This window comes from Nicotiana tabacum, chromosome 4 (genome assembly GCF_000715075.1).
Source record: "Nicotiana tabacum cultivar K326 chromosome 4, ASM71507v2, whole genome shotgun sequence".
NCBI classification, from domain to species: Eukaryota; Viridiplantae; Streptophyta; class Magnoliopsida; order Solanales; family Solanaceae; genus Nicotiana; species Nicotiana tabacum.
The window spans coordinates 55,155,331-55,167,558 of NC_134083.1; the positions used below are offsets into that span (position 1 = coordinate 55,155,331).

The window sequence follows — 12,228 nt, forward strand, 5'->3', positions numbered from 1 at the left end:
TTGGTACAGGACGTGAATCAGAAGGCCTTTACTACCTTAACTCACTTAGTCCTTCCACAACATGTCTAGTTACAGATCCTCCAGATCTAATCCACAAACGTTTAGGGCATCCGAGTTTGTCCAAACTTCAGAAGATGGTGCCTAGTTTATCTAGTTTGTCTACATTAGATTGTGAGTCGTGTCAACTTGGGAAACATACCCGAGCCTCCTTTTCGCGTAGTGTTGAGAGTCATGCAGAGTCTGTCTTCTCCTTAGTTCATTCTGATATATGGGGTCCTAGTAGAGTCAGTTCATCCTTGGGATTTCGTTATTTTGTCAGTTTCATTGATGATTATTCAAGATGTACTTGGCTTTTCTTAATGAAAGATCGTTCTGAGTTATTTTCTATATTCCAAAGTTTCTGTGCTGAAATCAAAAACCAATTTGGTGTTTCTATTCGCATTTTTCGCAGTGATAATGCCTTAGAATATTTATCTTCTCAATTTCAGCAGTTTATGACTTCTCAAGGAATTATTCATCAGACATCTTGTCCTTATACCCCTCAGCAAAATGGGGTTGCTGAGAGAAAGAATAGGCACCTTATTGAGACTGCTCGCACACTTCTAATTGAATCTCGTGTTCCGTTGCGTTTTTGGGGCGATGCAGTTCTCACAGCTTGTTATTTGATTAATCGGATGCCTTCATCTCCCATCAAGAATCAGATTCCGCATTCAGTATTGTTTCCCCAGTCACCCTTATACTCTCTTCCACCTCATGTTTTTGGGAGCACGTGTTTTGTTCATAACTTAGCCCCTGGGAAAGATAAGTTAGCTCCTCGTGCTCTCAAGTGTGTCTTCCTTGGTTATTCTCGTGTTCAGAAGGGATATCGTTGTTATTCTCCAGATCTTCGTAGGTACCTTATGTCAGCTGACGTCACATTTTTGAGTCTAAACCTTTCTTTACCTCTGCTGACCACCATGATATATCTGAGGTCTTACCTATACCGACCTTTGAGGAGTTTACTATAGCTCCTCCTCCACCTTCGACCACAGAGGTTTCATCCATACCAACCGTTGAGGAGTCTAGTGTTGTTCCCCCTAGTTCCCCAGCCACAGGAACACCACTCTTGACTTATCATCGTCGTTTGCGTCTTCCATCAGGCCCAACTGGTTCTCGTCCTGCACCTGACCCTGCTCCTGCTGCGGACCCTGCTCCTAGTACACCGATTGCACTTCGGAAAGGTATACGGACCACACTTAACCCTAATCCTCATTATGTCGGTTTGAGCTATCATCGTCTGTCATCTCCCCATTATGCTTTTATATCTTCATTGTTCTCGGTTTCCATCCCTAAGTCTACAGGTGAAGCGTTGTCTCATCCAGGATGGCGACAGGCTATGAGTGACGAGATGTCTGCTTTACATACAAGTGGTACTTGGGAGCTTGTTCCTCTTCCCTCAGGTAAATCTACTGTTGGTTGTCGTTGGGTTTATGCAGTCAAAGTTGGTCCCGATGGACAGATTGATCGACTTAAGGCCCGTCTTGTTGCCAAAGGATATACTCAGATATTTGGGCTCGATTACAGTGATACCTTCTCTCCCGTGGCTAAAGTGGCTTCAGTCCGCCTTTTTCTATCCATGGCTGCGGTTCGTCATTGGCCCCTCTATCAGCTGGACATTAAAAATGCCTTTCTTCACGGTGATCTTGAGGATGAGGTTTATATGGAGCAACCACCTGGTTTTGTTGCTCAGGGGGAGTCTCGTGGCCTTGTATGTCGCTTGCGTCGGTCACTTTATGGTCTAAAGCAGTCTCCTCGAGCCTGGTTTGGTAAGTTCAGCACGGTTATCCAGGAGTTTGGCATGATTCGTAGTGAAGCTGATCACTCTGTGTTTTATCAGCACTCTGCTTCAAGTCTCTGTATTTATCTGGTAGTCTATGTTGATGATATTGTTATTACTGACAATGATCAGGATGGTATTACCAATCTGAAGCAGCATCTCTTCCAGCACTTCCAAACTAAGGATCTAGGCAGATTGAAGTACTTTCTAGGTATTGAGGTTGCCCAGTCTAGCTCAGGTATTGTTATTTCTCAAAGAAAATATGCTTTAGACATTCTTGAGGAGACGGGGATGATAGGTTGCAGACCTGTTGACACTCCGATGGATCCGAATTCTAAACTTATGCCAGGACAGGGGGAGCCGCTTAGCGATCCTGCAAGCTATAGGCGGCTGGTTGGAAAATTAAATTATCTCACAGTGACTAGACCCGACATTTCTTATCCTGTGAGTGTTGTAAGTCAGTTTATGAATTCTCCCTGTGATAGTCATTGGGATGCAGTTGTCCGCATTATTCGATATATAAAATCGGCTCCAGGCAAAGGGTTACTCTTTGAGGATCGAGGTCATGAGCAAATCATTGGATACTCAGATGCTGATTGGGCAGGATCACCTTCTGATAGACGTTCTACGTCTGGATATTGTGTTTTAGTAGGAGAAAATTTGGTGTCCTGGAAGAGCAAGAAACAAAATGTAGTTGCTCGGTCTAGTGCAGAAGCAGAATATCGAGTAATGGCTATGGCAACATGTGAGCTAGTCTGGACCAAACAATTGCTCAAGGAGTTGAAATTTGGTGAAATCAGTCGGATGGAACTTGTGTGCGATAATCAAGCTGCCCTTCATATTGCATCAAGTCCGGTGTTCCATGAGAGAACTAAACACATTGAGATTGATTGTCACTTCGTCAGAGAAAAGATACTTTCAGGAGAGATTGCAACAAAGTTTGTGAGGTCGAATGATCAACTTGCAGATATTTTCACCAAGTCTCTCACTGGTCCTCGTATTGGTTATATATGTAACAAGCTCGGTACATATGATTTGTATGCACCTGCTTGAGGGGGAGTGTTAGTTTACAGCATGTATATAGTGTAGTATTGTCCCACATTGGTAGAAGAGTAGTATGTCCTTGTATAGTATAGCTATAAATAAGGACATCTTGTATTGTATTGTTCATCTAATATCAATAACATATTTTCTCCCGTGCCTTCTCACAATTATATTAGTCGGACCTTAGGTACGGCCGAAACTAGATATCCACACTTGCTTTAATAAGCGCCTCTAGGAAACTAAAACCGTAATTCCAATGTCATCCAATATGTGTTATAACAACTTATCCTCTTCGAAATATTTTGCACAAACCCGAGCTTTCGGGTCGATTGGCCAAATGGGTCGTAGAAATCAGTGGGTACGATATTGAGTATCGACCCCGAACCGCCATCAAGTCTCAAATCTTGACAAACTTTGTGGCTGACTTTACGCCGGCCCTCGTACCCGAGGTTGAAAAAGAACTACTGATAAAATCGGGTACATCTTCGAGAGTCTGGACCCTCTTTACGGACGGTGCTTCGAACGCGAAGGGGTCCGAACTAGGCATCGTACTAAAATCACCCACAGGTAATGTAGTTAGACAGTCTATCAAAACTACAAAATTGACTAACAATGAGGCAGAGTATGAGGCCATGATTGCAAGTCTCGAACTAGCTAGAAGCTTGGGAGCGGAGGTCATAGAGGCTAAGTGTGATTCCCTCCTCGTGGCAAACCAAGTTAATGGGACTTTTGAAGTCCGAGAAGACCGAATGCAGAGGTACTTGGATAAACTACAGGTGACTCTACATCGATTTAAGGAATGGACCTTGCAACATGTACCTCGAGAACAGAACAGCGAGGCCGACGCTATTGCAGACTTAGGTTCGTCGGTCGAGGACGACAAACTCAACTCGGGGACTGTCGTACAACTCATGAGATCGGCAATCGAAGAAGGTCACGCCGAGATAAACTCCACAAGTTTAACCTGGGATTGGAGAAACAAGTACATAGAGTACTTAAAGAACGGGAAGCTTCCATCGGATCCAAAGGAGTCGAGAACTCTACGCACAAAGGCAGCACGAATCACTTTGTCCGAAGACGGAACGCTGTTTAGAAGGACGTTCGATGGACCGTTGGCAATATGTTTGGGACCGGGAGATACCGACTACATCCTACGAGAAGTTCACAAGGGCACTTGTGAAAATCATTCCGTTGCCGAATCGCTGGTCCACAAAGTAATCAGAGCAGGGTACTATTGGACCGATATGGGGAAGGATGCAAGGGAGTTCGTTCGAAAATGCGACAAATGCCAAAGGCATGCGCCCATGATTCATCAACCCGGGGAACTACTCCACTCGATCCTGTCCCCATGGCCCTTTATGAAATGGGGAATGGACATCGTTGGCCCTCTCACGCCGGCCCCAGGTAAAGTTCAATTTATTTTGTTTATGACTAATTATTTCTCTAAATGGGTTGAAGCACAGGCTTTTGAGAAAGTCAGAGAAAAGGAAGTCATAGACTTCATTTGGGACCACATCATATGTCGATTCGGGATGCCCTCCGAGATTGTATGTGATAATGGAAAACAATTCATCGGCAGCAAAGTAACTAAATTTCTCGAGGATCACAAGATCAAAGGAATCCTATCAACACCTTATCATCCCAGCGGGAACGGACAAGCCGAATCGACCAACCAAACCATCATCCAAAATCTTAAGAAGAGATTGACCGACGCCAAAGGAAAATGGAGAGAAATACTACCCGAGGTTCTATGGACATACCGCATAACATCGAAATCCAGTGCCGGAGCAACACCGTTCTCGTTAGTTTATAGCGTCGAAGATCTGATCCCGGTCGAGGTCAGAGAACCTAGCATCAGGTTTCGATATGCAACAGATGAGTCGAATAACAAGACCATGAATACGAGCCTAGAATTGTTGGATGAAAAACGCGAAGCCGCTCTCGTCCGATTGGCCGCCCAAAAACAGCAGATCGAAAGGTACTACAATCGAAGAGCCAATCTTCGACATTTTAACATCGGGGACTTGGTGCTAAGAAAAGTCACCCTCAACATCCGAAATCTGAATGAAGGGAAGCTGGGTCCGAACTGGGAAGGACCGTACCAGGTTCTCGAAATCATCGGAAAAGGATTCTACAAGCTCGGCGCGATAAATGGCGAACAACTGCCGAGCAATTGGAACGTATCGCACCTAAAACAATACTATTGCTAAGGTACGGCTCTTTCCGTTTTTATTTATATTTTAAACTAACCCTTGCACGTGTTCGACCAGAAACAGAGATGGATTCTTCGACACGAAGCCTTTAGGTCTGAAAGCACGCATTGCACTCTTTTTCCCTTAGACCGGTTTTGTCCCAGATGGGTTTTCCGGTGAGGTTTTTAATGAGGCAACCATGGATCGTGCTAACTTAGAACAATTCAACAGTATCCGAGGTTTCTTTACAATCAACCTCGAACACTGGGGGGCATTACCCTCGAATATCAACTTTGATGCGAGGAAGTTACTTCATGGTAGCAGGGTCTCGATAGGAAAAAATTTGTAAGGGCCAAACGGTCAAACAAACCGTGCCCGCGTAGTTTGCTCGAGCCCTGGCACAGAACATGTACGCATGTATAATCATTTATAAAGAGAAGTATTTTTCTTTACAATTCCATACTCTCGATCTATTATGTAAACAGGCTTAAGGGCCGACCATAACCAGAGTTCGGATAATTACCGCCACGCTCGGGACTGTAGTCCGAATAATAAACGAGATCGAATTATTAAAATTCCGAGATCATAAGACCTTTTAGGCAACCCTCAATTTTTATAGGCCACGGCCAACCCACTCGGGGACTGACTCTTGCGGCAAGCTCGAAGTAAAACGGGAAAATAAGCCCAAGGGGCAAATCCCGAACTAAAGAGGCTACGGCCGAATAAACACGGGTCGGAGACGTCCGAATTCTGTAACAAAACAGGCCTTCGAATTCTTTCATAAACCGGTTAAAAAGGCTACCCCGGCAAAATCATAAAAGACTTCGGTAATATCAAGCCTCGAAAACTCTAATGAGTACAAAATTATTTGAACTCCTGAAAGATTCCTTAATTCAAGCTAAGGCATTACGAGTTTTTTGCAAATACAAATGATAAAATACTTTTTTAAGCCGAAAAGGGGAGAAAGCCATAAACAACCTTTCTTACAAAAGCCTAAGGGCTACATTACTTCGAGTTCGAGCAAGCACTCACTCGATCGAAAAACCTAAGGGCTATACTAATTCGGTTCCAATCAAATTGTCTAAACCTCGGATACAATTTTATGCTAAGGCATTTTCGACCTTCGCAAAATACAGAAAAGCAAAGGGAAAACACAAGAATCAAAAAGGCAAGAAAAGCCTTATATATATATTCAAAAGTTTTTTACAAAAGGCCAAATCGGACCCAGAAAAGATACAAAAGAAAAACAATAAACCTAATATCCTAAGTGGCTTGGTCTTCATCGGAGGCTGCGTCCTCAGGATTTTCTCCGTCCTTAGATTCGCTCGAGCTCTCGGAGTCTTCCTCAGGGAAGGCCAGCCTTCGGGCTCTGGTTTCCTCCGCCTTGGCATTTTCAATTTCGGACGCAACATCGAAGCCCTGAGCGTTGACCTCCTCGAGAGCTTCCCTCCGAGCCTGCCATTTAGCGCTCTTGGCCTTGGCCTGGTTGACCTCAACATCGATCCTGAACTGGGCCACTTTAGCATCAGCTCTTTTATTAGCCTCGCCCACCTCGGATCTGGCCACTTCGAGTTCATCGGCCAAGCCTGCCTTATCAGAAGTGGCCAAATCCAATCGATGCTGAAGCTCATTAATCTTCTCGATCTGCACCGAGGCATTTTCTTCTGCAGCCCGAAGCTGGGTCTCAGCCAACTCCAATTGCGCTTGGACGGCCTCCTTTTTCAAGGCAAGGACGTCCATATTCTCTTTGAATTTTTCTGCCTCGGACAGTAGCTCATCTACCTGCGAATTGAGCCGTCCAATCTGTTCGAGCCTCTGTCGAACCTGCAGAATCGGATCGTTAGTGGTTATCTCCCATTCATCTTCACTATCGTGAAGAATTCGGAATACCTTCTCAGCCATTCATCACAGTTTGATCCTCTTCGGTCACCAAGGACCGAAGGTAACTAGCAATCCCCACAGAGGGAGAGAAAATTCAGGCATCCTCCGGGACGGAGAGCAATATCCTCCGCTTACGATCGGGATTAACACTCGGGGCCGGGAATCGATCCACTAGTTTTGGAACCGATGAAGACCCGGTAGAGCCCGACCATAATGCTTTCTTCGGTACCGGTAATCCATCGAACCCGATAATCTCCTCCGAGGCAGCTGACTCGAGCCCATCTAGAAAGCCGTGGATATCAGTCGACTCCTGAATACCCTCGTAAGATCGACCTTCCAACATGTTGGCCTCACGGATCATAGCATCCGAAATCTGAGGGGATCCGCTAATGTCAATTACCTCGAGCTCGTCCCTGGAGATATCTTCTGCTACCCGAGAAGCCTTGCCCTCGTTCTCCCCTTCAACCATCTCAGCTCGAGACGGGATAGTCTCGGCTTTTCTTTTTTCAGGAATTATGGTCAGGGTTCCCTTATCTACCTCTGACGATTCGGAGGATTGTTGTATCACAACATTAGCCCGTACACAGGCTAATTCCTCTTCTCCTTCTTCGGGCTCATCCCTTAATCGGCGGATCGAGTCCGAAGGCATGATACCGGAGCCCCCCTTGGGCTTGCGAGATTTCTTCGCCGATTTTTTCTTTTCCGAGACCGGGGAACTCGGTGCATCTTTTCTCTTCTTCTCTTTAACCTGCTTCAGGGCAGGGACCTCTTCATCACCAGATGGGGGCCTCGTGGCAACATCCTTCCCAAATCGTACAAAGGGAAAAAGGTAAGCAAGTGAAGAAGAACAAATGACAAACAAACTAAGAAAGAGACTTGCCATGACTGCAGGCCTCCCATCGACCCTTTGATAGTTCCACCCAAGCGTGCTCGGAGTACGGTCTCTGCAGCACCAGACCTTCAACCCATTGTTTAAGACCCGGAATCGGTTCCGGCATCCGAGCCACAGCTGTAACAAGAAAGAAAAAGTGGATCAAGAAAATGAAAGGCAGTCACAAATTAAAACGCTCGAAGGGAAATAAGTACTCACGGTTCATATTCCATTTCTCAGGAAACGGCATGTCATCGGCAGGGATCAGGTCCGAGGTTTAGACTCGAACAAATTGGCCCATCCAACCTCGATCACGAGTTTCGTCTATACTCGAGAACGGCGCTTTAGTGGCTCGGCGAGCAAGCTTGATTAACCCTCCTCGATAGAGTCGGGGACTATAAAGGCGCATAAGGTGATCGAGGGTGAAAAGACACCCTCGATTTTGCTTGAGAATAATCGAAGAACAATCACTATTCTCCAAAAAGAAGGGTGGATTTGGCTAAGGGTCACGTCGTATCTCTTGTAAAAGGAGACGATGACAGGGTCTAATGAACCCAACGTGAAAGGATAAGTATAAACACTTAAGAACCCTTCCACATGGGTAGTAATTGATTCTTCAGGTGATGGGACTACCACGTGCTTGTCACCCCAGTTGCATTCATGTTTTACTTTGTCGAGAATTTTCTTGGTGATTGAACACTGGTAACTCGAGATCGGCTCACACCGGCCCAGTACCGAAGAAGGTTTTTCAACCTTAAAATCGATGGCAGTTGAGCACCCTATCGCAACGAATTCCTCATGGTGAGGCTCCGCCGCATCCTCGCCGCCGGCGGGTCGTGATGAAGAAGCGGCCTCTTTTTGCGGCACCGTTTTGGAGGTTTTCGCCATTGATAAACAAGGGGAACGAGAATTAGGGTTGCATGCGATGTAAAATGTATGAAGCAAAGGGATTTTTTGAAGAAGATGCAAGAGTAGGGAAAAACCTTTTGAGTGAAAAGTTTGGATGAAGATGAAACTGTGAATATTTATAGCCTGGTGATGACGGTTCAGAACCGATAGTGGCCGACCAACGACTGACAGGGTAACTGGACCGACGGGACGTTTGTTACATACGTCATAATCGGGCTCGTCGCTGACATCATCATCCACTATGTCGGAGTCCGGAAATTCATATCGCTTCTCATCATCCTCTTTCCGAGAAACGAGGGGACTATCTGTATACGGTCAAAACCGAGTTTTGCCCTTCGTATGATTAATCGAGATTGGAACATGATGGTCCAAGATTCATCATTGTAATATCGAGCCATGGTGCGAAGTATATGTTGTCGAGCTCGAGACCGATCAAGATCGAGGTCGGCCAAGATCGAGCTCGAAGACCCAGAGACCGATCAAGATCGAGATCGGCCAAAATCGAGATCGGCCAGGATCAAGATCGAGCCAAGAAACAAAAAAGTCATTATAGCCGCAATTAGGGGGAGAATCTCGGCGGAAATCACGACACGTATCAAGAAGAGGCTGATTAATTAGCCTATCATGAGAGTCCTTACTGTATTTAGAATTGTATCAAGAGTAGGACTCTCCTACTGTATAAAGGGGGATAGATCATTTGTAAAGGGGGATTCACGCAATAAAAAGCAATATACTATTCTTTTCTTTAGGTTCTCAATACTCTGTTACTCTGCTTATATTTCATTTGCTATTTAACTTAGCTCGAGGGTCAAAGGTGCACATCTCATTTGGTTTGCTTTTATTTTTCTTTACAGTCAATTTCAATATCAATTAGGATATTTTCTCAGTTTGTGTCAAGTAAAATCACGTATCCTTAAACCACGTATAAATTCAATTGTTATCCGTTTTTAGGGTAAACACATATTATTTGAATAATCAAAGAAATTGACTTGCAATTCCAGAATACGTCTTACTGATACGTTACAAATGGAGGCTACTATGTTCAGTTTCAGCACCACATGCTTAAATTTGATGACTCAGATTACAAAGTGGACTCAATTAGTAAACACTCACGGAAGTATTGCTGAACGTATTGAGTAGTTCTCGGGATGGTGCTCCCCTTTTAAAAGTGGCTCTCGCACGTTGTTAATCTCACCCTATACCAATTCACAATCAGAAAAATTGCACAGCACTTTCCCCAAACAATGAATAAAAACATCTACTAGCAAAATATACAAGAATAAACGACCTTGTCAATGAATGAGACAATCGGCTGCTCCGGATCGCTGGCTGTCGCCATTCGAGAAGGCCAATTTGAAGATTTAAGCTTACAGTTTAGAGTATGTCAAGCTAACTGTATTTACTCTTTTTTCTTATTTAGTGGTTTATATTCTGGGAAGGTTAGGTGAAGAATTGAGAATGATTAGGAAAGAAAATACAAATATAGAAATTAGAAAGCAGTAGAAGGCAGATGACTAATTTCAAAGGAGCGGCCAATATGAGAGCATCGTTGCTATTCAACTTAGCAGAAAATTGAATTTGTTAGATGGAACATGGTGGACTTCTCTCTGAAAAACAAAAACAAATAAGAAAACGCCCAAGGATAGTTAATAGAATAAACGGAAAAAGTCCAAATACCCCGGAACTATATGATAAGGTGTAAAAACAGTAAAAATGGCGTGTGGTAGCCTATCCACCAATTCTAACTTTGACCAAAAATAGCCACTACTCTATTAAAATTAATATGAAAAGATATTTTTATCCTTTCTTCTATTTCTTTTATTCTCAAACCCTTCCTTTATACGCTTCTCTCATTTAAGTTTAGAGCCAAAATTTCATATCCAAAATTTCATAGCCAAAATTTCGCTCCCTCAATATCGTTCCTGCATGCAACTCTCTTCTCTCGATTGAAATTCAGAGCCAAAATTTCGCTCCCTCAATATCGTTTCTGCCCAGCCCACAATAATTTTCTGCGTATACTTTGTCCAACTTAATCTCTTCTCCTTTGTCATCTTCTCTGCAGCGAACCAGCGTACTGGTATATTTTCGATTTTACTTTTATGCATTTTTCTTTTTGTATATCTCTAATCGTGATCAATGCTGTATTTGTCATCAAGTATGTGTGAAATGTCCAAAATAATGATTATAACTTGATTCGCCGAGGAATAAGGTGCAGATTTTTGTGAGAAAGTTATTGAGAACTTTTTGGTATTGAAATGTGTTTGTGGTTCAATCAATATATTGATTATGTAAAGACATTTCAGAAAAATAGTCCTAAGAATTTGTAAGCTAACTGTGTTTAGGAATTTTAGTTATTTTTATGATTCCAACAGCTCTGTATGGTGATTTTGGACTTAGGAGCGTGTTCGGAATTTTATTTGGAAGTTCGTAATGAAATTAGGCTTGAAATGGCTAAAATAGGCATTTAAAGTTTAGAAGTTTGACCGGGGAGTTGACTTTTTGATATCGGGGTCGGAATCAATTTCTGAAAATTTTTATAGCTCCGTTATGTCATTTATGACTTGCGTACAAAATTTGAGGTCAATCGGACTTGATTTGATAGGTTCTGGTATTGTTTGTAGAAATTGAATGTTTCAAAGTTCATTAGGCTTGAATCTATGTGTGATTCGTGTTTTTAGTGTTGTGCTTCTATTAAAAATACATCTAATTAGGTCCTGGATTTTAGTTTTTTAGTTTAAATATTAAGGACATTTCAGAAAAATAGTCCTACGAATTTGTAAGCTAATTTTAGTTAATTGTACTTCTATTAAAGATGCATCTAATTAGGTCCTGAATTTTAGTTTTTTAGTTTAAATATTAAGGACATTTTAGAAAAATAGTCCTAAGAATTTGTAAGCGAATTTTAGTTAATTGTGCTTCTATTAAAGATGCATCTAATTAGGTCCTGGATTTTAGTTTTTTAGTTTAAATATTAAGGACATTTCAGAAAAATAGTCCTAAGAATTTATAAGCTAAGTTTAGTTAATTGTGCTTCTATTAAAGATGCATCTAATTAGGTCCTGGGTTTTAGTTTTTTAGTTTAAATATTAAGGACATTTTAGAAAAATAGTCCTAAGAATTTGTAAGCTAATTTTAGTTAATTGTTCTTCTATTAAAGATGCATCTAATTAGGTCCTGGATTTTAGTTTTTTAGTTTAAATATTAAGGACATTTCAGAAAAATAGTCCTAAGAATTTGTAAGCTAATTTTAGTTTATTGTTCTTCTATTAAAGATGCATCTACTTAGGTCCTGAATTTTAGTTTTGTAGTTTAATTATTAAGGACATTTCAGAAAAATAGTCCTAAGAATTTGTAAGCTAATTTTAGTTTATTGTTCTTCTATTAAAGATGCATCTACTTAGGTCCTGGATTTTAGTTTTGCAGTTTAAATATTAAGGACATTTCAGAAAAATAGTCCTAATAATTACGTTCTATTTCCTTCTTTGTAGTGTGCTAATGGAAGGAGATCGTGTTTT

The 12,228-nt window shown here is 42.3% G+C and overlaps 1 protein-coding gene across 1 annotated transcript in view; it reads right to left on the reverse strand.

Annotated features, from left to right (window-relative positions):
* Window positions 1–10,384, reverse strand: part of LOC107797191 (D-xylose-proton symporter-like 2) — a 42,892-nt gene extending 32,508 nt beyond the window's left edge. The window contains exons 1-2 of the mRNA XM_075251887.1: window positions 10,002–10,384; window positions 9,827–9,909 (exon numbers count right to left, since the gene is read on the reverse strand). Coding sequence (XP_075107988.1) covers window positions 9,827–9,909; window positions 10,002–10,052 — 134 coding nt within the window. The 5' untranslated portion in view covers window positions 10,053–10,384. The remainder of the gene's footprint in view (window positions 1–9,826; window positions 9,910–10,001) is intronic.
* Window positions 10,385–12,228: the final 1,844 nt, after the last annotated feature.